A 26,379-nucleotide genomic window follows, 5' to 3' on the forward strand; every position below is an offset into this window, starting at 1 on the left:
CTTTTTAAGAATTGTCTTTCAAGTATGACAAATTGACCTTAAAGTACAAAACTCACACAAACTCGTTCCAACATGTTTGTGTTTGTCTTCGATACCTACATGAAAACTTCACTTACTCTTACGTTATGCTAATTATAATTATAGCCTTATAGGCTCTACTGTTATATATATTATACTGTTATATATAATATACACACACACACAAATACCTTTTTTCTTTCAAATGAGCACTTTTATGAGGCTCTTATGTTTAGGTTCAGTAATTTCACTTTAATCACAATGAAAAGGTTATTAGTCAGTAACTGAATGCCTGTTTTTCAAATATGTCCAGTGTTATTTTCTGAGGAGCCTAATAAAAATACCAGTTTGAAAGAAAAAGCTCAGACAGAGTTACAGGTTTTGCACCTAAAGTCATTCATTTGAGCTATTTTCATTTTGAAAACCTCAACAAAGGGTTCTCAGAACACCGTTTACAAAATTGGTCCTTGAGAATATGATTTGAAACAAACTTAAAAACACACATTTACCTAGAAATATTGTATGCCTTCAAAATGACGTATAAAACAACAAATTTGATGTATCAAAAGATTTAAAAAAATACCTTGTTTTTTTTTTTTTACTTTTGACGGCACATTCTAGAAAATTTGTCAAAGTATGGCAAGAAACCTGCCACTGCATACAAATGCTTGTATAGCAGCATAAAGACATCCAACTGTTTTTTGAATTAAGCTTATGATTAAACAAATAAACTCTTCTGTTTATATTACACTGTAAATCTATTAGCCATACCACTGTAATACAAATTTGGAAATTATTTGATTTCTTTATGAGCCAATTTTCTGTCTGAAAAAGTTTTTGACAGATTTAGTCAATTCTAATTCTAATTTTAGTTAATTCTATATATAACGATTGGATATACAGCAAGTTATAAAAACAAACTATCCCTGAGAGTAAGATACAACTTCTGGACATTTAAACATAATTTTTGTAGAGCATTTTTCTTTAAAAAAAAAAACACACCAGTAAAAGGAGTTTTGACAGATTTAGCTAACTTCTTAGGATATCTTATAGAAAATTTTTCTGACAGCATTCTCCAGCATTTTGTTTTTCATTTTTGCCTAGAAATATGCAACTTCCAATTGATTGATAAAAATCAATCAATCAATCAATCACAGTCAATTAATCAATCCTAATCAATCATTATTCCTTTCTCTTTGGAGTGTTACAAGCTCTTGGTGTATGAAGAAGATCTGTAAAGTTGCAAAGACTAAAGTCTCAAATCCAAAGAGATATTCTTTATCAAAGTTAAGACTTAAGACTCTTTATTCAAACACCCCCCACCCCACGTCTACATCACGATGTGGAAATATTTGCGTAATGCTGTCCAAATGTTCACACAAAGAAAGGCGGTGTGGTTTCAGTAACCCAAGTTAGTGTTGAAGCAGCCATGTCAGGGAGATGTTGTGTTTTTCTAGGAGAAAGAAAGCACTTTATTTGGCCGTCTGAAAGTAGATGCATTTAGGAATCTTTAAGATTACTTACAACAGAACAGCAACGCATTTTATGGACGATCGTTTCATGAACCTAAGAGACTAGAGGTAATTCTGACTTTACCAAGACAATCTGGCGCTTCTGAATCAGCTGCTGGAAGTATGTTTTCTTATTAGTTTAGGTATTTGCTATCGAATGTTCAAATGAGGAGTTTTGCGAGAGGGTCACACAGTGGTCTGTCACATGACTCTGTTCCTCTTTCGGGCTCGAACTGATGGTAAAACTAAATTAATTTGTATTATTTTATTAAGATGAAGCTCACGATTATGGAAAGGGGTGTTATATTTCCGACGAGTGCTTGCGGTGTTCGGCCAATCACAATGCACTGGGTCAGTTGGCCAATCAGAGCAGACTGCGCTTGTCAGAAGGAGGGACTTTGTAGAAAACTATGTGTTTGAGAGAGACGGGGCATAGAGGACCTACAATAATGTACAGTATTTAAAAAAGTGTTTTTTTTTTGTTTGTTTTTTACATTAAAGCATGTCAACATATTACACCAAATACTTAAAAGTCTGATCTTTAAAAAAAAGCATCATATGACCTCTTTAACTACAGTATATCACTATATAGTTATATATTATTCAAACTTATTAGTTGTCCATATTAGACATCTTTTGAACAGACTTCTGACAAACATCTGAGGACATTTTCCAGCAGATTTGTTTCTAAAGAACAGCACATACAGTACACAAACACTCAGTACCAGTCTTTTGCTGTTTTAGTTGCATGTGATTTCCCTTGGTGTCTCAGCAGCTCTGTTTCTTGTTATAGAGCATCTGTCACACAGCTCTAGAACATCTGTGCTGTCAGAAAGATGCAAGATGCCTGGCGCTGTGCATGTGAGACAAACATTTTCTAGCCAAACCTGAAGAAATTATTAGACATCAACAGTTCAACTATGATCTAAGATCTTTCTGTAATACTCATAGTATTATTTTTATGTTTCAGAAGTGGAGGTCATTGCTTTGTGTCCACTTTTCTTCATGTTTTTGTTGTTTAGATTATTGATCTGTTGGTAACTGACTTCATCCAGACTGGATGTTACTTTAGTGCAGGTCAGCTGTAGTTTAATCTCATTATAATGAGCTGAATGAAGATAAACAGAAACCACTGCTGTTAAATTAGTACTCTCTCTCTCCCTCTCTCTCTCTCTCTCTCTCTCTCTCTCTCACACACACACACAAACACACACACACAGACACACTCACCAACAAAATGGAGACTTTGACTTTAACATAGACTTTGAATGCTTTTATATAAAAGTAATTCTAATTAGCTAGCTCTAAAACATAAAATAAATATTTGTGCATACGAAAAAAAAAAAAAAAAAAAAAATATATATATATATATATATATATATATATATATATATATATATATATATATATATATATATATATATATATATATATTTATTTATTTATTTATTTATTTTTTTACGGAATTAACTCAATATTTAACCTAAACTATATATACACATTTGTTCATAAAAGTTGCAAATAATGATAAAAAATCATACTTGTATTCAGCGAGGATGCATTAAGTTGATCAAAGGTTACAGTGCTAACTTTTACATGGTTACAAATGATTTTTATTTCAAATAAATTATGTTCTTTGAAATTTCTATTCATCAAAAAAAAAAAAAAAAATTATTCTAATTTCCATATCAGCATATCAGAATGATTTCTGAAGGATCATGTTTGAAGGTCCAAAATTCAGCTTTGTCATCACAGGGAAAAATTACATTTTAAAATATACTGAAATAGAAAATGTATATTTTAAACGCTAATGATATTTCAAAACATAACTATTTTCGATCAAATAAATTTAGATTTGGTGACTTGATGAGAACAAGAGACTTTCAAAATATTATTTTCATATTTAATATCATTTTTTTTTTAATTCTATAAACTCTTATTAACTGACTCAAATTTTATTTATAGTACATTTAGTATATAGTGTATGTATACATTGTAAAACTTTGTTTATATTTACAGTATTATACATCCTCAATTCAAAAGTTCAGCCTATTAGTGTAACCAATATATCAGCCAGTCTCTATATTAGAGCAGGCAATGGAGATGTACAGTAAAAGCAGGTTCACATACGATTCAAAAGCAATTTCAATAGTGAGTGAGAGAGAGAGAGAGAGAGAGAGTTCTGTGACTCCATGTGTTTTCAGGCAAGTCCTAAAGGACCGTCTTTGTGTTTGTGGGTGGGTGTTGTGGGAGCGTCCATTAATACTTAATAAGAGCAGAATTAAAATGCATGAGCCCGCCACACACACAAACACACAAACAAACGCACACACAAAGGATGAGATCACTCTTTGTGCTTCTATGTGACTGCATGAACAATCTGTGACCTTGCTGCTTTGTATACACTCATTAACTCTGATATTACAACATATTACACATTATGAAAATTGCTAATGCCACATAAACACAAATTTCTGCATCTTATAATTTTTCCTGGCTGAAAAGAGTGCAGATATTTCAGTAGGATTGAGTGTGTCCTTGTGGATTCAGGCATCTGTGTGTGTGTTATCTGGTTGCTAAGTGAATGCATACAGTATGAGTGAATGAGTGTGTGTTACCTGGTTATAGAGAGCACACACGTGCAGGGCAGTGTTTCCAGAAGCGTTTTGAGCACTCATGTCCGCTCCGTAGAACAGCAGGTGTTCCAGATGCTGCACATGTCCATGACGACAAGCCTGATGAGACACAAACACACACACACAAAAAACTTTGCATCAGTCTGGCTGTTTCTGTTTTGTGTCAATTTGCAGTCTGCACATAACTAGAATCATGTTAATGAGTAAAACAATAGCTGCCACCTCTCTCTTTCACGCACACACACCTCGCTCTAACATCCTGATATTCTCGCTCTATGAAATGAGAAAGAGCAGAACTGTTTGCCTTTGTTTGGTGTTATCAATGTCACTTTTCTTTCCACCATAATTTAAAACGTGTCCTCTCTGCATACTAATGGAGTGTGGGATGTAGAAAAACTGCTTAAAAGCTGTTTGCCTGAGAAAGAGCTGAAAACAGAGAGAGACAGACACAGAGGGCATGCGAGCGGGGCAGGATTAGTGACGGGGTATGTGTGGGACTCCCATGGGTCCCCAGCTGTGAGATCCACCCTGTACCAATCGTTCTCCAGTACAAGGGCCAATTAACATTCACCGTTGCATTTGCTCATCTTTGGCCATGCAGTCTGGGAGAGGTCTTTGGCGTCTCCTGCGGTTTGAAAACATTTATAGAGCTCTGTATGGTGACCCGCTGGACGCGCTGTCCAGATGGCCTTATGGTTAATCCATTGCTGCTGACCAATTTCAGCCTAGAAAATTGCTATATAAATGTAAGGAATTATTAATTATTATTATTATATTATTACTCTTAATAATTATTAAAATAATATTATAATATATCATATTTGTTGTTGATTATAGTCTTATGATTTTATTATTGTTAGTAAAATAAAATAAAAAAATATTATTATTATTATTATTATTATTATTATTAATAATAATAATAATAATAATAATAATAATAATAATAATAATAATTATATAATAATATTAAACTGTTAATAATGCTAATGCTAATAATAATGCTAATAATAATAATAACAATAACAATAAACTCAATTTTAAAACGTATTTTCCTAAGTTTTTAATCATTGCTGATTATGGTCTTATAATTATTATTACGGTTAGTAAAATAACAAATTATTATTATTATTATTATTAATTAATTTTAGGGTATTACCATTAAAAAATAATAATAATAATAATAAAAAAACTATTTAAAGCTTATTTTTCCTAAGTAGTTAATTGTTGTTGTTGATGGTCTAATGAAATGTTACTGTTATTAATAAATATATATATATAACAATAATGTTATGATGCTACTGTAGTAATGATCATTACTATTATTAATGATAATATTATGAAATTACTGCTAACAGCAATAATAATAATAATAATAATAATAATAATAATAATAATAATCAGTTTAGAAAATCTTATTTCCCTTTCTATCGCTTACTCTGACATTGCGTAGAGTGTACGACACTAGGGGTCACTCTTGGGAGCCCAAACACTTCTGACATCTTTGACAAATGGCCAATGAAATCGGATGTGCAGAATTTGCATAGTTGGCACATTGCACAGATAGGTGTTGTGAGAGTACCCCTGGGTGCTTCAAAGCCGATCTCTAAAAGAGCAAATTTCCTCTAAAAGAGTACAGATTATCTGAGAGCTACATGGGTGGAATTGTCTGTTACACCATTCCTTTCCATCCTTGTGTTTGTGGCTGCAGTTGGCACGTCTCAAAAGACGACCGACAAGAGCGTTATATGCAGTATTTGGGCAATGCTCATGCTGAGGCAGTACTTGTGGATGGCTCGTACCCCGCTTGCGATGAACTTCCCTTCAGCAAGTTGTTTTCGGAGCTTGGGTTCTTTGATATAAGCCACCGAGTCACCGTGGCTGCTTGCCACTCTGGTGCTTCTACCTCTCGGTACCTCATGTGCGCCACGGAAGAACTTGGGGAGGAGGGATTAGTTTGACCAGGACAATCCCCACGAGCTTCCAATTCTTCCCTTGCTCTGTGCTTACCAGTGAAGTTTCCTGATGAGTTTGAGAGCCCATCCCTGGGTGGGCTCAATCCCTTATTTGGGGCTTGCGAGCAGGATGAGCTGCCGATCGCAGCATCGGAGGGCAGGCTTGAGCCATCAGAAGCAGAGGACTCGGCTGAGCAAGCACCTATGGGCACTGAGCCTCAGTCCGAGACTGACGCTGATATGGCAGCCGTGCTTGCTCAGGCAGCCCAGAGTATCTGGCTGGAGTGGTCTCCCTGGCTGTATAGTTGGTTTCTGGGCTCTGAGCATGACACTTATCCGTGCTCAGCCCCCGGGGGCTGCATGGGGGTGGACCCAACCCAGAGGTACTGCAGGGACTGCGCTCGGTGACTGACTATGCCACTTTAGTGGTCCAGAAACGCCACCTGTGGCTCAACCTGGCTGAAATGTGGGAAGGTGAGAAAGTTCGCTTTCTTGATGCCCCCATTTCACAGTTTGGTCTCTTTGGTGACACTGTGGAAGAATTTGCCCGGCAGTTCTTCACGGTGAAGAAGCAGATGAAGGCCATCAAACACATCCTGCTTCGGCGTGGGTCAGGACCTTCTTATGAACCCCCAAGTCAACAGCCCCCATATGCTCGTCACTGGGGACGGCCCACTGCGAGGACTGCTGAGGCCCCACAACAGCCTGGGCCTTCATTCAAGCCTGACCAACGGCCCAACAGTTGCAGGAATGTAACACTGCCAGCTTGTCATCAGGGCACCAGGAACCCTCGCAAGGCATCAAAGCCAACATGATGCATGCTGGCGAACTCATGTTCTCTCATCTGTCAGTGACAGTGACATCAGTGGTGAATTCCATTACCCAGACTAGAGTCCCCCTGAAGAGGCGGCTGTATGACCTAAAGTGGCGTGTTTTCGTGAAATTGGTGTTCTTCCCAGAGGAAGGACCCTAGGAGATGTCGCATTGGATCTGTGCTCTCTTTCCTCCAAGGAGACCTGGACAGGCACCTGTCTAATTCTACACTTAAGCTGTATGTGGCTGTGATTGCAGCTAACCACAATACCAAGGGAAGCAGATTGGTGGGGAACCCCTTCAGTCAGTTGAGTTCATTGTCCTCTATATGAAGATGGCACACCTGACTGTGCTCACTCCTATCAAGAAGGTGAGGGATCTCCAAGCCCTCTCCATTAATAAACCATGCCTGGAGTTCGGGCCGGCAGACTCTCACGTTTTCCTGAGACCTCAACCTGGATATGTGCAAAAGGTTCCCACTGATCCTTTCAGAGACCAGGTGGTAACATCTCAAGCTATCCGCTTCCAAGAAGGAGACACTGACTTGTCTCTGTTGTGGCCCAGTATGAGCCCTACACACATACCTAGCTCTTTATCTGCTTTGGAGGACAGCAGGAGGAGAATGCTGTCTCCAGACAAAAGATTTCCCACTGGATTGTGGACGTGATCCTAACGGCCAATCAGGACAGAGGCCTACCTTGCCCACTGGGAGTGAAGGCCCTGGCGAACAGGGCCTCTCTAGCAGATATCTGTAGAGCTAAAGGTTTAATAATATACAAATGGAACCAGTTTCTTCTAGAGTTCTGAACATCAGTTCTTTGACTCAGGAGACTGACAGGGTGTAGAGCTTACTACCATCACTATCACTACTCTCTCCAGGGTAATTATATGCTTATTCAGTCCAGCTCAGGTTCCTTTTATGAACTCTGAACTTTTATGAAGTGGATGCATGGCGCAGTTCGGTAGTTGTGGCGTTTAGGGAACCCTAGTGTTATACACTTGACACAACCTCGGGGTGAACGACAGAAAGGGAACATCTAGGTTACGTATGGTAACCTTCGTTACCTGATGTAGGGAACAGAGATGTTGTGTCCTTCATGCCACAACTCTGAATTGAGTTATGCAAATTCTGCACACCCAATTTCATTCCTCAAATATGTAAGAGGTGTTTGGGCTCCCAAGAGCAACCCCCTAGTGTCGTGCACTCGACACAACGTCTGCGTTCCCTCCATCAGGGAATAAGGGTAACCATATGTAACCGAGACGTTTTCTGATGTACTTAGATTTTACAAATACATTTAATACAGAAAGTGTTGCCTCATTCTGAACCCAAAATAAAAAAACTAAAATATTTGCACAAAATATTTCTGAGAGATTATATTATGATTTTCCTAAATGGATACAATTACAGTTACTTTTGAAGGCAACATAATTACAATGCTGTCTATGTAGACAGTGTAGGTTTTTGAACTGAGCTAATGTCAGCTTTACTTCAACAGTTCCACACTGTTTGCATCGTAGGTTCACTATAATTGTCAATGTATAATGAGAGACAGAAAGAGGAACAAATTTGTTCAGATTCAAAATTAGCGATTCATTCAGTGATGTACTACATACACAGCCATTTAAATACACACACACACACACACACACACACACACACACTGACAGATGTGCAAGGATGACTATCTAAACTAGAAAAACTACAGTGAAAAGAAATCTCTCACACACACACTTGGCATTTGCTCGGGTTGCCATAGGTTCTCTTTAGGGTTCTCTTTTGACAAGTGTAGGTCAGACAGATGGATGTGAACATTAGAAGGAAGGGAGAGTGGTGGAAAAATAAATATTACGATAGGAAAAGTGCCCGCCTTCCCAAACACAAACACAAATCAGTTCCGTCAACTACTGCTCTCCTTTCTGCCACACTAAAGGCAAGACTCCTGAGGTCAGTGTGTGTTTGTGAGGTGTAGGTAACATCGTTAAATAGCACGTCTGTCACATTTTTGGGCCTGATCTAATTTTGGGAATGAGCCTCGGGTCAAACACTGTAAACACTCACAGCAGTGGCATCGGTACAGCTGTATATATACATACACACACACACAGTCCTAACTGACCCAGCAGCTCTGTCCACCCTCGGGGCATCTATGCCTCCATCTATCCATCCGTTTCCAGACAAGACACTCTCAGCTGCGGCTGCAAAATGACTGTTTTTCATAAACAGAAAAGAGACTGCAAGCTCTCATCTTTCTTCTCAAAGCACAGCAAAAAGAAACAGAAGACTAGATTTGCATATCCTGAAGGATATATCACTGCATGCAAAGCAACAAAACAACATGTTTGTTGTAAAATAATGCAGAAAAAGAAAAGCCTGAGAAGACATGAGACAAGGGAGGAAGTGGATGTTTATCTGCTGGCAGTTGAAATTTTAAATGCCAAATAGGGCTGCAATTAATGATTTATTTGATAATTGGCTAATTTAAGGATTATTTTAAAGTCTAAGCAACTGTATTATAAAAATAATAAGTTATTTTTATTGGCAACATTAACACCAATATTAATATTAATTATCTAGTACCATAATAATATTAAAATATGCATAGCTTTATACATTTATAACTTTAATGTGTTAAAAAAATAATAATACTTTAATAATAATAATAATAATAACAATAAATAATATAAATTCTACATTACATAATATGTATAAGAATAAGAATGCATTATATATTTGTTCATTAGGAGTAATTATATTATATTAACTTTACTAATATTAATACCGTACTAATTAATGTTACAATAATATGTGTAAAATATATATTAAATTAGCATTAACATTAACACCAATATTGATATGCTTATATGAACAAAGATGGTATAAAGAAAGCTATACAATATGTCCTAATAAAGTCACCAGATAACTGTTGAGCAAATCAGTCTTATTTACTTGCCAAAGCCAACTCATATTTGACACTTGGCGATTAATTTTAGATCCTATTGTGGAGGTTAAAACACAAGTATGGATACTTCCATCTCACTCTGATATTCTCTTTCTCTCTCACCCTTTTCAAGCTTCTGAAAAGGTCAGATGTCATGAATGCAAATGTCATGCACCAGGGGCTGCTAACTGAGAAAAATAGTTTAGAAGTAAGTGTGTGTGCCTGGCCAGCCTCCAGAACATGGATAGAGATGAAGAAAAAGCCCCTACAAGACAATCTCCTACTGTATTACCCTGCAGTAATCAACAGGGTCAGCCCATTGTAAGTCAACTGTGACCTGACCATGTGAGTGTGTGTGTGCTATAAAGGCCATATTCTATTTTGTTGTAGTAGTAGTAAAAACAGCCGTAATTTGATCTCTATGACACGGCTTTAAGACTAAGGCTTTATGTAACTGATCTTGGTTATAATTGGCTGACCTCAACACAGACTAGCAGCTGAATACTGAACATGTATTTACAATATCATTCAAAAGTTTGGGGTCGGTAAGATTTTTTGTTGTTTTTGAAAGTCCCTCATGTTCACAAAGGCTGCACTTATTTGACCAAAAATACAGTAATGTTGTGAAATATTATGACAATTTTCTATTTCAGTATATATTTGAAAATGTAATTTATTCCTGTGGTGCAAAGCTGAATGTTCAGCATCATTACTCCAGTCTTCAGTGTCACATGAACCTTCAGAAATCATTCTAATATGCAAATGTTCTACTCAAGAAACAATTATTATTATGATCAATGTTAAAAAGAGTTCTTGTGCCGCTTATTATTTTGGTGGAGTCGATGACACGTGTTGTTTTTCAGGATTCTTTAACAAATGGTAATTTCAAAAGAACAGCATTCATTTCAAATAGAAAACATTTGTAACATTAAAAATGTCATGTCATTTTGATCAAATCAAAGCATCTTTGCTAAATGAAAGTAAAAAAGAAATGAAACAAAAATCAAACAATAACTGACCCCAAACATCTGAACATCATTGAATATATAAATGTGACATTTACCAAATGTACCATAATATTTTCCGAATGACCCAATTTTCCAGCTTAAGGTGTCTTTACACAGTCGAGTTAAGGCTGCTCTATGCCTGCTCAAAATTCTGTGTAGATGTGTAATGCTGTATAAAAGCCAGACTAAATTATACCTGCTCTGACCTTAGTATCAAAGCATACAGTTAGAGATCTAAACTAAACACAGTTTGTGTAAATGCCCCTTTAGAAGCGCATCTATGCCACCTTTGCAGTATAAATTTGCCATTGGATTCATTGGCCTTTGAGAACATGAACATGTTAAAACAAGTGTTTTACCTGATGAATCTCCTGCCAGCCGTTCTCGTCCATACAGCCCACCTGAGCGTGATCATGCAGCAGGAGCTCGCAGCAGTACGGGTCGCCCCCCACCATAGAGCTGTGATACAGAGGAGTCAGGCCACGGCTGTCCTTGTAATCCGGAGAGGCGCCCAGATCCAGCAGCGTCTGCAAACACAAGTCATCTTCACTTCTCTCAGTTACACCAATCAACTAGCATGCCTCATTTCTCCAAAACACTGCCCTTAATAGACAAGTCGGCAAAGTCGATGTTAAAAACTAACAGGCCAAGAGTGTTTCAAAGTTTGGATGCAGCGCCCCACAGTCAGATTCTTTCTTACTTTTCACAGAGCCTTAGGCTGTCACTGAGAACATTTCAGTGATATCTGTCAAGTATTAGGACATTTTCTGTGTGTTATTCCATTAAAAAAACTGCATATGGCATATTTCTATGTGTCTTGCTCAAGGGCATGGTGGCGAAAGTTCAAGGATCGCAACAACCTTACCAGTAAAATAAGACTTTTGACTATCGGCATTAAGTCTGGAGCACTTTGCAGCTTATCCTTGCAGATTTTCTGCTAGCTCCTACCAGCTCTGTAATGCAATATGCAATAGGCGATCAGTGAATGGAATGTGGGTGTGCTATCTGAGACTGAGACTAGACTGCAACGGCCAAGCCGATTTATTAGCCGTTACAAGTCATTCAAGACTCGTTTCACGAGTTCGCATTCAAAAGGTACTAATGTATAATGAATAAAAGGAACAGTGTGGAAACGGGTGAGGTATGACATCAAGCTAAACCCCACCTGGATGTCAGACTTAAATATGTAGAGAAAAGACAGAGCTGGAAAAAAATTATGAAAGTTGACGAACTGACTTAAACAGCTGGGATTGGGAGACTGGGGCTAGTTGTCACAAGTTTTACTCCAGTGAATATATTTAATTATCTTAGGGCAGTTTTGTGATTTACATTCAATATTTGTATCTGTAGGCATTTAAGGGAGAAATTTTAGTTAAGCATTGCTTGGTAATTGGTTGACATATATAGGTATTTTTGTACTTAAAATTTAACAGCTGACAGCTATTCAGCCTAATTCATGACATACCATTATATAAGTTTTCTGACATTATCAAGATGGATTTCTGACAGTTTAACTCTGAAATCTTGTCAATTAATATATTTTGATTCAGTGCTCTGTGAACAGCCAGCCCTTTCAGCAATGACCTTCTGTGGCTTACTCTCCTTGAGAGTGTTGATGATTGTCTTCTGGAAAACTATCAAGTCAGTAGTCTTTCCCATAATTGTGGTTGTATGTTCTAAACTAGCCCAAGAGGTGCCCAATATTTATATTCAAAACTAATCATGCTCAAAAAGGAATATTACACATTTTTGAGATACTGAATTTTTTATTTCCCTAAGCTGTAAGTCGTAACCATCAGAATAAAAAAAAAAAAAAAAATCTTGAAATATTTCAGTTTGTGTGCATTGAATCTAGAATATATGAAAGTTTGCTTTTTTTAATGAAATTACAAAAAATAAAGACCTTTCCATGATATTCCAATTTTTTGAGATGCACCTGTACATAAAATGTGTAAAACGTATTTATACAATTAAACTGGATAACAAATATTATAATTAATAAATTGCACTAAAGTTGAAAGATTTTTGAAACACTTTGTGACTACTACCCTGGTAACCTCTCTCTCTTCTTAATGTTGTGATCAAAACATGATTGACATATAAAAACAACACTGATATGCCTCACTTCACAGATGACACATCAGTTGTGTAGAGCAAAAGATCTGCTCTGACCATTATAAAACACAGCAAGCTCTCATACAGCCCGGTGTCAATGAATGCTTTTCATCTTTGTGCCACTCTATGACTCATGTCTGGACAGACACACACATCTCTGATGTCTCTTTCAAGTATGTATGAGAACCCCATATTCCCTCCTATTGTCGGCAGGACAAGTGTGTGCGTTACTCACAATAAGTGCTGTGTGGTTCTTGGTGCGGACTGCTTTGTGAAGGGCAGTTATTCCTTCTCTGGTCCTGAAATCCAGATGGGCTCCTCCATTCTTCAGAACCTTTATGAGCTCTGCACAACCTTCCAGCTGCGACGCCATTGTCAATGGACATTCTAAGCTCAGAGAAACAACAGATGACATTTTTGATGCATTTCTGACCGTTTTATAGGAATGCTTTAACAAAAACTTGCTTTCTTCCATGAAATACAGTAGGAGATATTTAGAAGAATGTTCACACTGCTCTTTTTTTAAAATAAAACAACCACAGATTTTTTTTAAAGGTGCTTTTGGAGCTTGATGGGCCCTTAAAATTTTAGCAAAAAATCTCCTTTAATGTTCCACAAAATAAACAGAGTTACAGTTTTGAAACAATTTGACAACATAATTTTCATATTTGGGTGAAGTGTCTTTTTAAGGCTATTATATTTTGATTCCATCTTTCTCTTCCATTTCTTTCTTTCAAAGGACAAGGTTACATGGACTGTGATCAAATTGTTTAACACTGATTGTGAGATGCTGCACAACCCAGAGCCAAGAGATAAACGCTGAGAGATCGGGTCATGGCACCAATTTAGCAGTACCGAGCAAAGTCAACATGTACGCTCAGGTGCTTGCGCACACACACGCACACACACACAGAGAGAGAGAGAGATTTGGGTAATTAGAAGATGTTAGTAAATTTACTTTTTAGGAAAGGTGGTGTCGCTTACCTCCGGTCTCTGGGTCGTGGAAGTTTGGGTCAAGCCCTTTCTCCAGAAATTTTGATACCTTCTCAACGTTCCTTTGCTGAACATATTCCATAAACTTCTTCAAGTTAGCCTGAGGGAATGAGAAAAACGAGAGAAAGAGAGATGGAGAGAGATGTGAGGCAAGCTGAATAATGCAAAAGAAGGATAAAAGCAAAAACAGGCAAGTTTTCCCAAGCGGAAGAAACAGAGATGGAATAAAGCTCCACAGTAGTCCACAGAATGGACTTAATTTTAGCTTTTCGGAGATATACAGACGGAAGCCTTTATAAATGCATTAGAAAATCTGTTGATGCTGCTATCCTGATCCACAATTCATTGTTTAATATCATATAACATATCATTTCAAAAAGCACTGAACAACATTTTCACAAGAGAGTCTACTTTGAAGAGAAAATCAAATGCTAGCTACAGCTGGTTTCTTTCACCCCAAAAATTCACAGTATCTTTTCATGACTAGTCACATAAACCATTATCATGTAAGAATGAAAACTATACATACACACATACATACATATATATATATATATATATATATATATATATATATATATATATATATACATGTGTGTGTGTGTGTGTGTGTTAACAAGTAAGATAACAGATCTTCTGGCCAAGAGATTCTTAGGGATGCTCAATTGTACAAACTGTGATGCATCAAACTAATATTGAAAATTATTTATATGTTATATATGTATTAGGGCTGGGCAAGTTAATGCGTTATTATTGCGTAAGCGTATTAATTGATAAATGCCAGCAATTATTTTATTGCACGTTAACGCAGTTTTTTATTATTATGAAAGTCCGTTGCTCACTGGCTCTTAATACACATACAGACAAATCATGGGTCACAAGAGAGGATGTTTTCGATCAAATTATTTAGGCTAAGCAACAATCACAAACCACTGTCCACTGTTATTTTTAAAAGAAAAAATGCAACAAGCCCATAATCATGACTTTATAAGTTGGAAATAGGAAGTTTCTGATAGCACATGAAGAGAGCAGAGAAGCTCTTTCGCTCAACACATTGGAGTGAATAGTTTTTACAATTTGTGGTGGTTTATTATTTTAAGTCGCATGGGACACGGTAACACACATCCCTTTCACGGTATACTGTTCCCCCAGTTTATCAAAGATAAATAAATAAAATAAAATAAGTTTGAAGCATGACAATACAATGCAATAGTACAACCACAAGGAAAATGTAAATAACTTTACAGCTCAAATACACCAAATATATATTTGAAGAATGTTGGGGTTCATTGTACAGAAAACAAAGGACTGTAAATGTCATGAATGTGGTTGTGTGTTACTGGCAAAATACAAACTAAAATGAAAGCACATCACTGTGACTGGCTGATCACTCTGTCAGTATAACAATACCTGCCTACACTGTTCACGTCCGTTAAACAAATCAGCTCTGAATGGGTCAAACTAGTGGAAATGGATGGAGGAAACAGAATAAATAAGGACAAGGTTACATGGAATAGAGAATCAAACAAACAAAGTCACTTTTTATCACATCTGAATCTAAATAAACCAGAAATGATGTCCACTTTTACTTATTTTTACTCAACTAATCATCCAAAAAGGAGGTGCCTATTAATAATAATAGTCAATTAACAGTTAGTAGTAACAAAGAACTATATAATTATAATATTTATGCAATGTAACATTTGAAAACTTATCATCCTAAAACTAATTGAGACTTTGAAGTGGTTTTAATAAATAGCGTACTAACTTAAAAATGTTAATTACAACAGAGTAAAAAACTCTGTGTTTTTACTGAAATCTTAAGAAATGGTCCAAAAAGAAAGTGCCAACACTGTAAAATTCTGTCCCTCAAAGTTGGAAATAAAGACAATAGTAGTATGATTTACAATAAATATTTATACTCTAAAATATTTTTTTATTTAATGTAATCTTCAATTTCTTTGTAATTATTTGTGAAATTTGCGTTTTCTGCGTGTAAACGGTTTCACCATTAATTTTTTCTGCGCATTAATAATACTAAATAACAGTTAACAGCATTACTACAATTAGAATATTGAAGCAATGTAAAATTCAAACGCTTGTAATAAAATTCCTGAGACTTAAAAAAATAGCAAGGTAATTTATACAAAAAAAATTGTAGTATTAAATTGTTGTTGGTGTTCATAGTGTAATCTAAATGCTACACAAGAACTCAAAATGCTTTTTAAGCACAATAAATAAATAAATAAATATCTCTGGTCTTGCAGCCCGTTACATAAAACCCTCAGAAGATAGAGACTCGCCAAACACACACACACACTCTAACACGTGCATACACACACACACACACACACAAACACACACTCTCTCTCTCACACACCTGTCTCCTGCCAAAATCAAGTAAAAGGCGTGGGTCTCTCACCATGTGTGGCGTTAGCTGATCTCCTGCGTCTTCATCTACTCTGTGCTTCAAGTCATCACACCGCCCTGATTCTGTCCCGGCACACTACCATCTGAGCATCTTCGACTCTCACACACACACTCACACATGCTCTCCGCAGCTCCGCCTTTCCATGCGGTGAATATTAGAAACTCACTCTCTCTGTCCTCTCTCGCTCTCAGCCACTCAGGCTGTTGTTATGGAGATGGGATACAAAAGAATTGTTGGCAGAGAGAGAGAGTTGTGTGTTTGTGTGTGAATTGAGCGTAAAACCTCTAGTGGTTATTTGATGCGTGTAATTTCATTGGACGGTGGAAAACCAAACCGTTTTTCTGCTATGAGAAGAACAAATCATAATATAATATTACAGCTCTCTGTTTCTCTCTGTCTTACGCTTTTTTCCACCACATACTAAATAATATTTCCACAGATTTTCAGCAAGAGTACAAATACTGCCTCGCTTGCACTGAAACCTGACTCGCTGGCAGGATGGCTCATATCTTAACAGTAGCTGAACAATACTATGGATAATCAAAATTACAAGTCTGTCAATGGTGCATGATGGGTTTGTGTTTTACTAGCTACTGTACTTATTTCAGTGTTTTTCCTAGCAATAACGGATCATAAAAACCCAAGATGACACGATAGTAGTCTCTTAATTTACATCCACAAGCATTCGAAAGTTTGGAGGCAGTAATATTTTTTGGAAAGTATCTAGGATGTATTAAATTGATCATAAGTGACAGTAAAACATTCAGTAAGTTGTAAACAATCTCTATTTCATATAAATGTTGATCTTTTGAACTTTCAAGATCAATGTTAGTGATAATGTCACTCTCTATTTATAATTTATTCGCTGTTTGAATAATCGTTGAAAGGAAACATTATACAATTATACATTTCTTACGTTATTATTAAATTGTAATCTTGTGAAATACAAATATCTGACATTTTACAGAACAGGATCCAGCAAAATCAAATGAAGTACTGGTCATAATACTTGCATAAAATGGTTCATCCATTCGACAGTGTGTTTTGGTGCAGCAGCGCCAATGGAAGCAGTTCATTGATGCGCAGCACAGTCACATAAGACAGTTATGTTTGGGATCATTTTATTTTAAGTGCCATAACGTCATTTGAAAACATTGCAATTTTGTTTTAAAATACAGCAACAAGCACCACAAACCATTTAAAGAGGCGTGTTCAGCGAACATAATGACATCTATTAATTTTACAATAATATAATTTGCATTATTCAGACTAAAAAACCCTTTAATTCGGGCGAGAAGGTGTTTTTTTCAGTCATACCAGTGACTGAGTGCCGCTTCAATAGAAGCATTTTGCATCATTAAGGTTAACGATTATTCGAATAATTGATCTTCAATTTAAACAACGATCGATCATGGAAATTATAAAAAATTGACATCCCTGAGTGTTACAAAAAAAATAAATAAATCACTTACTAATCTTTTCTGTGTTAAGTTGCCTTGACAAAATGACACCTAAAGACAAATAATATAAAAATAATAAATACATACACAATTATTATTTTTGGTTAACGCTGTTGATTGAGCTTAAACTTCATACACATATGGCCGAGTACAGAATGTGTAGCGTGTATATACTGTGTGTAGTATCACATAATTTGAGACACAACTATTGAAGTCAGATGCTTGCGGCGGGTGATGCAAGTTCTGGTCTGCATCATGTACTAATTTAAGTTCCCTTTCTTTCTTTCTCTCTGCATTAATCACAAAATTAGTATAAATCATGGAGGTCATATGTTAAAGTTTTTTCTTCTGTTTATGAAATGATATACAGATATGTTTCCAACATGCAGTCAAGCAGTTGTCTCTGGAGAGCTCTTGGCCAGTCTGAAACACATGTGACATATATGGGCCATCTACTGCTCAGAGAAAGAGAGCCTGAAACAAACACATCCACCTTCACAGCCGCTCGGTTGCATCAACGAAGCAACTCCTGCGTTATGTAGATGAATATTGTCGAGTGTAACACAATGAAATGATGAAATACATCAGACTGGAATCTGTAATACAACAGCAGCCCTCAAGTAAAGCACATTTTTAAAAGCAAAACTGTAAAATCAATGAACATTTCAAGACTGCAAAATCAACCTATTGCTTAAAATTTCAGGACAATTACAGCACAAACAAACATCAATGTGATTGCAGCTGCAGTGGAAACAAGAAAGTAGGCATCATTTAACCCTCGAGCGCCCCAAACTCAATTTCCCATCATGCATCTTTTTCACTGCCTAAATCGACATTATTGTCTCTGAAAACATTAAACATAGTTTTTCTGAATCAGTCGTGCAGCGTTTTTTGCCTTTGCAACCAGACACAATTAACTGTATTGGTTTAATTAAACCAACTGCTATCTATCCTACAATCAAAATATTTAATAAAAAAAGAACATATGAGAACATTAATTCAATGCATTTGTTTGGATAACTTTCACAATTTGGTACGCCCATCCGCGCAGATACTGGAATGAATTGTTCTGACACTGGTTGTTTTGGACTGAATGGAAGTTGATGAGATGATCTTCAGATGTGAGGATCACCATCCAAGCCATGGCATCATTTCAAAATGGGGATCTCACCCATTCAGGCTTTACAATGCAGGGCCACATGCTGGCATTCAGAGTGTGTGTATGGCACCGTCCCTTAGGCAGGAGCAGAACTCAGATTTAAAGAGAACGCAGGACTGTGACTAATATGAGAGAGACTGCTGTTGACAATAGTGTTGCTTTCATCAACAAAAATTATGACTAAATATCGTCGGAAAACGAACCTTTATCACGTGATGCAACGTAAATGTTGGTCATGTGACGATGACTATAATTACATGTATAATGCAATATTGTTGACGAATAAAAACAAGACTATATGTGGTTTACAAAATAAAAACTGTGCTAAAATATCTCTTCATTTTCGTTGACCAAAACGAGACGAAACAAAATGTTATAACATTATTTCATCTCGTTTACTTGCGTTATTATTATTTTGCAACATCACTTCCTCAAGCCCCACTCGAAGATGTATTCTTGAGTCTATAAGGTAACAATAATATAATAAGATAACCTAGTTTGAAATGGGTTTGGCTAAAAGAAAATTTTGGTTTCGTCTATACTACTAGGTACTTGTAATATACTGACTGGGTTAAATAGAATGGCATTACTAAAAAGAGACTAAAATACAATTTTCATTGATTAAAACAAGACTAAATGTCATCAGTTTCCATTGACTAAAACAAGACTATCAGTTTCCATTGACTAAAACTAGACTAAAATGTCATCAGTTTTCGTCGACTAAAACTAGACTACACTAAAAAGAGTATGAACGTGACTAAAACTAATAAAAACTAAAATGACAGTTTCACACAAAGACTAGACTAAAACCACTTTTTATGACTGCTTCAACCACTGCTGGAGACAGACAAAACAACAGCAATAAGATATTCATAAATAGATAATGTACGATAAAATAAAGACTGAGCTCATCCATAAATGTGACTCTGGAGCACAAAACCAGTCTTAAGTTGCTGGGGTATATTTGTAGCAATAGCCAAAAAAACATTGTATGGGTCAAAATTATAGATTTTTCTTTTATGCCAAAAATCATAGGGATATTAAGTAAAGATCATGTTCCATGAATATATTTAGTAAATTTCCTAATGTAAATATATCAAAACTTAATTTTTGATTAGTAATGTGCTTTCCTAAGAATTCCTTTGGACAACTTTAAAGGTGATTTTCTCAGTATTTAGATTTTTTGCACCCTCAGATTCCAGATTTTCAAATAGTTATATCTTGCCCAAATATCGTCTGATCCTAATAAACCATACATCAATTGAAAGCTTTCAGGTGATGTGTAAATCTCAATTTCGAAAATTGACACTTAAGACTGGTTTTGTGGTCCAGGGTCACATATTTGGGTAAGATTTTAAATTGTTTTGAAGGAAGTCTCTTATGCTCACCAACTGAATTTATTTAATCAGAGACAGTACTATTGTGAAATATAATTACAATTTAAAATAACATTTTAATATTTGAATACATTTTATAACAATTTATTCTGTTTTTTTTTTCAGCATCATTACTCCAGTCTTCAGTGTCAAATGATCTCTCAGAAATCATTCTAATATACTGATTTGCTGCTCAATAAATATTTATTATTACTTTTTATTAAAAAAAAAGTTTATTATTTTTACATGAATAAACAATATTGCCTACATTATATTGCCTATACAGTAAAAAAAATATTGGATAAGAAAATATTTTGTGCTGAATCTATAATGTACAACATCGAAGCAAATAAGAATATTTATTTTGAGTCTCAGACTTCCAAATGGTTTCTACTTATGAGGAAATCATTATAATGTAATGTATGTTCGGGATGTTTAAAGACAGAATAAATTAGATGTGCTTTGAAATTTTTATATTTATTTTCTCTTTTGTACTTCCCAACAAAAATGATAAATAATAGCACTATTGCAACAAAATAAATAGCCAAGCAATTCTGGCAAACATTATTGCTATTCTTCATCAACAGTACAAATAATGTACTAAACTGAACTGTACAGTCCACATCCACAATTACAGCTCATTATGATAAACAACTATTTGCTACTGTCGTTATTCATCGTTCACAACAAATCAACTTGGAAAAATTTAAAAATCATAAGTTTCAACAGTGGAATAAGCTGATGCTGCTAATACATGTTCATTTAAATATAATAACTCCAACATAACTTTTATTTGAATAATAAAATCATAATTTTTTACACGTTAACTGACAGCCCTATATGTATGAATATGTATATATGTTTATAATTTTGTTCAGTATATATATATATACACATACAATATATATATATATACATACAGTATATTTATATACATACACACACACACACATACATACATACATATATATATATATATATATATATATATATATATATATATATATATATATATATACACTGAACAAAATTATAAACACAACACTTTAGTTTTTGCCCCCGTTTTCCATTAGCTGAACTCAAAGATCTAAGACTTTTTCTATGTACACAAAAGGCATATTTCTCTCAAATTTGGTTCACAAATCTGTCTAAATCTATGTTAGTGAGCACTTCTCCTTTGCCGAAATAATCCATCCACCTCACAGGTGTGGCATATCAAGATGCTGATTAGACAGTATGTTCCTCTTCAGGAACTCGAGCTGCGTCACTGCGCTTTGGGGAACGCGCCCAGCGTGCGCGACTCTGAATATTGTGTGAAATCAGACCAATGGACGAGCGTGACGTCATCGACGGAATGACGTAAGCGACCAGGAAGCTATAAAAGCACGTGCCACGCAGCTGGCGTCAGCTTCGCGTCTTTCAGCAAGCGCTCTGTGTGTGATTGTCAAACTGTTTGTCTGTGAGTCTTATTTACTGTTGTCTGTCCAGTTTAAAGAGCTCCAGATATGCCAAAAGCCAAGGCGAAAGTCAAACACTCTGGCGATTCCAAATCGCGTTATAGGCTGTGTGTTCCTCCCTGCCCAAGATATATAACGGGTGGGGATACACACAGCCTGTGCGTGGTTTGCCTGGGTGCGAAGCACGCTGAGTCGGCTCTCGAGGGGGCCGACTGCCCGCACTGTGAACGCATGTCGGTGCGGCTGCTTCGCTCCCGGAGGGCCCTCTTCGAGGAGGGGGCCTTCGCCAGCGTTCCCCGCGGTGCTGGTCCCGCTTCTGCTGAGGCAGAGCGGCGGCTGCACTCGTGGGGTTCGCAAGTGGATCTGGTGGAGGGAATGGAGACGGGCCAGTCCCTATCTCCTTCCACTTCTGCCAGATCCGCCACCCAATCCCTAGAGTCGGAAGCACGCTCAGCGGTTCCTTCCACTCAGGGAGAGGGGTCGACGCTCCGCCTCTCTTCCTCCGAGGAGGTCGATGTGGAGTCGCTCGACAGGGATTCGCCACCCCACTCGCCACAGTATGAGGAGCTCTTGGAGGTGGTTACTCGAGCGGTGGCCAAGTTAAACATCGATTGGCCCGCCGAGAAAACAGCTGAACCGCAGAGAAGCAAGCTCGATGAACGCTTCCTGCGCGCGAGTCAGCCACCTCCCAGCCGGGGCCTGCCATTCTTTCCCGACCTGCATGATGAGATCGCCAGGTCGTGGAAACGCCCATTCTCGGCCCGGCTCTACATCCCCTCGTCAGACTACTATGGGAACGTAGTGGGGATGGCAGAGCACGGTTACAGAGCGATGCCCCGGGTGGAACAGACGCTTGCGAGCTATCTGTCCCCCGGTGCGGCGTCGTCTCTGAAGGCCCCGGCATTGCCCTCAAAGCCTCTTCGAGCAACTTCGGCTTTGGTGGGCAAAGGGTATGCGGCTGCAGGTCAGGCTGGTGCGTGTCTGCACACCATGGCGGTGTTACAGGCGTACCAAGCCGACCTGCTGAAAGAGCTAGACGAGGGAGAGGAGATCAAGTCCCATGATATAACAGAGCTAAGAAGGACCGCTGATCTCTCCCTCCGCGCCACCAAGGAGACGGCTCGAGCGATCGGGCGGTCCATGGCAGCGATGGTGGCCGCGGAGAGGCACTTATGGTTGACCCTGTCAGAAATGAAAGAGCGAGACAGGGTCTGCCTCATGGACGCCCCGATTCAGTCGACTGGCCTGTTCGGCGACGCAGTCAATTCTGTCGTCGACAGGTTTCAGGAGGCCCGCAAACAAGCGGCGGCGTTCCATAAGTTCCTCCCTCGTCGCTCCCTTGGGGCATCTGGGCGGGAGATGCCCCAGCCGCACCCTAGCTCCTCGTACCGCGAGGCTCAAAAACAGAGCGTCGCCTCTCGCGCTCCTCCGCGTCGGGAACGAGAGTCACGACGACGCTCTCGGCCGAGGACTTCCCAGCCCAAATCAGATCTTAGGACAGTTATCGAAGCTAGGAAGTCCTCGGCCAAGAAACCCTGACGCCAAGAGCCCAGGGTTTCAGAGGGCAGCCTCTGCTGGGGTAGAACGGTACACACCGCAGTACACGGTGCCCGTCTCACTTCAGCGCCCTCTGGGGGCCGGTCTGCCAACCCTGCCAGTGTTCCAGGGCGCAGCAGGTCCCAGCGAGCATCGCTCTCAGTATCTTCCGCCCGTGCGCGTAGCGGGGCTGAGACGCTCGCCGCCCCTGCGGGGGCCTCTTACACCAGAGATCAGTCTCGAGAGACTGATTCCCTTAGTAGATTATTTAGCAGCGTGGAAACTACTGCCAAATGTATCTCGATGGGTCCTGCACACAGTAGAAAAAGGCTACCGCATTCAGTTCGGCTCCGCGCCGCCAGTATTCAACGGGGTCGTTCAGACAATAGTCGGCCTCAGGCAGGGTCTGGTTATGGAACAGGAAGTGAAAACCCTATTAGAGAAGGAGGCCATCGAGGTGGTCCCTCCTCAAGACAGGGAGTCCGGATTTTACAGCCGGTATTTCATAGTTCCAAAGAAGGATGGGGGGCTGCGTCCGATTATAGACTTGAGGGTCTTAAATCGTTCAGTTATGAGACTAAAATTCAGAATGCTCACAATCAAGCATGTTGTAGCGCAGATCAGGTCCGAGGACTGGTTTGTCACAATAGATCTCAAAGACGCATACTTCCACATATCCATCCTTCCCCAACACAGGAAGTTTCTGAGGTTCGCTTTCAGGGGCGAAGCTTACCAATATCGAGTACTTCCCTTTGGCCTCGCACTCTCACCCCGCACGTTCACAAAATGTGTAGATGCGGCTCTGGTCCCCCTGCGCATGCAGGGCATCCGCATTCTCAACTATATCGACGATGGGTTGATCTTAGCTCAGTCAGAGCAGGTTGCGGCTCGGCATCGAGATGTCGTCCTCGCACATATGGGGGAGCTGGGTTTGAGACTGAACGCCAAGAAGAGTGTGCTTTCTCCGGTTCAGAGAACCACCTATCTAGGCGTAGTATGGGATTCGACCGCGATGCAGGCACGATTGTCCCCTGCTCGTATCGAGTCGATCCGCATATCAGTCGAGAGAGTCAGAGAAGGCCAGTCACTCACTGTCAAACAATTTCAGAGATTGTTGGGTCTGATGGCAGCTGCGTCCAACGTGATACCTCTTGGCCTGCTGTACATGAGGCCCCTACAGTGGTGGCTCAAGACCAAGGGATTTTCCCCGAGGGGCAATCTACTTCGCACTATCAAGGTCACGCGGCGCTGCCTACGTGCCTTAGACATGTGGAAGAAACCTTGGTTCTTGAAACAGGGCCCGGTGCTGGGAGCTCTTGGTCGCCGTGTAACGCTAGCGACAGATGCATCCCTCACTGGCTGGGGTGCAGTCATGAGTGGCCACCCTGCCCGTGGTCTGTGGAGCGATCGCCATCAAACATGGCATATCAATTGTCTAGAAATGCTAGCAGTTTTCCGTGCACTCAAGCACTTCCTCCCAGACCTGAGGGGTCACCATGTGTTGGTGCGCACCGACAACACATCGGTGGTCTCTTATATCAACCACCAGGGAGGTCTGCGTTTGCGCCCTTTGTACAAGCTGGCGCACCAGATCCTGGTGTGGTCCCAGAGCAAACTCCTCTCACTAAGAGCAGTATATATTCCTGGGAAACAAAATATGGGAGCAGACATACTGTCGAGGCAGGGGCCGAGGCCCGGGGAATGGAGACTTCACCCAGAAGTAGTGAAGCAGATATGGAGAGTATTTGGCAGGGCTCAAGTAGACCTTTTTGCATCTCAGGAGACGTCACAATGTCCCCTTTGGTTCTCTCTAGTTCATCCAGCTCCTCTGGGACTGGACGCTATGGTACAGACCTGGCCGAGGCTTCGTCTGTACGCATTTCCCCCTATTGCTCTGCTCCCGGGAGTTCTGGCGAGAGTGCGCCTGGACGGGGTCCGTCTGTTGTTAGTAGCCCCGTTCTGGCCGGGCCGAGTATGGTTCTCAGATCTAGTCTCGCTCCTCGACGGCTCTCCGTGGGAGATACCGATCAGGACAGACCTACTCTCGCAGGCGCAGGGTACGATAATTCACCCTCGCCCGGAGTTGTGGAAGCTGTGGGTGTGGCCCCTGAGGGGGCACAACTATTAGCAGCCGGTCTCTCAACCGAGGTTGTTGAGACCCTTCTCCAATCCAGAGCTCCCTCAACGAGGAAACTGTACGCCCTGAGGTGGAAACTCTTCACCTCATGGTGCAGAGACCGCCGGTTAGACCCAGCAAACTGCCCGATTGGTACAGTTCTGGAGTTTCTACAGGCTAGGCTCTCTGCAGGGTTGACCCACTCCACGTTGAAGGTCTACGTGGCGGCTATTGCGGCCTACCACGCCCTTCTCGATGGCCAGTCTTTGGGAAGACACCCCCTAGTTACACGTTTCCTCCGCGGTGCGCTGAGGCTGAGACCTCCAGTACGGTCCCGTATCCCCCCGTGGGACCTGGTTGTGGTGTTAGAGGCGCTGTGCAAACCCCCATTTGAACCTATTCAAGATATCTCAGACAGACATCTCACACTTAAAACCTCCTTTCTTTTGGCTATTACCTCTCTGCGGAGAGTAGGAGACCTTCAGGCCCTCTCTGTGGCCCCTACTTATCTTGAGTTTGCACCAGGCATGGCTAAAGCGTTCATATACCCTCGAGCGGGATATGTTCCTAAGGTTCCCTCTGTCACGCCACAACCGGTAGTGCTGCAGGCCTTCTGTCCTCCTCCCTTTCGGGAGCCCGACCAGGCGAAGCTAAATTGTATGTGTCCAGTTCGAGCGCTGGACGCATACGTCCACAGAGCTGCCCTGTGGAGAAAGACCGATCAATTGCTTGTATGCTACGGTCCCCCCAAGAGGGGTTTTCCTGCTTCTAAGCAGACTATTAGTCGTTGGATAGTCGAGGCTATCAACGCTTCCTATGAGTCCTCTGGTCGTCCCCCGCTGCTGGGAGCCAAGGCT

The 26,379-nt window shown here is 39.4% G+C and overlaps 1 protein-coding gene across 2 annotated transcripts in view; it reads right to left on the bottom strand.

Annotated features, from left to right (window-relative positions):
* shank3a (SH3 and multiple ankyrin repeat domains 3a) overlaps positions 1-26,379 on the bottom strand; it is a 189,971-nt gene that overhangs the window by 102,711 nt on the left and 60,881 nt on the right. Inside the window, exons 4-7 of one of the 2 annotated variants that reach the window (XM_026287131.1) lie at positions 13,979-14,087; positions 13,230-13,381; positions 11,239-11,406; positions 4,148-4,264 (exon numbers count right to left, since the gene is read on the bottom strand). In XM_026287131.1, the coding sequence (XP_026142916.1) occupies positions 4,148-4,264; positions 11,239-11,406; positions 13,230-13,381; positions 13,979-14,087 (546 nt within the window). Of the gene's footprint in view, positions 1-4,147; positions 4,265-11,238; positions 11,566-13,229; positions 13,382-13,978; positions 14,088-26,379 lie in introns of those variants that run through there. The other variant, XM_026287130.1, reaches the window with a different exon arrangement.

The sequence above is a fragment of the Carassius auratus genome, chromosome 18, assembly GCF_003368295.1.
Source record: "Carassius auratus strain Wakin chromosome 18, ASM336829v1, whole genome shotgun sequence".
In the NCBI taxonomy this organism is placed as follows: Eukaryota; Metazoa; Chordata; class Actinopteri; order Cypriniformes; family Cyprinidae; genus Carassius; species Carassius auratus.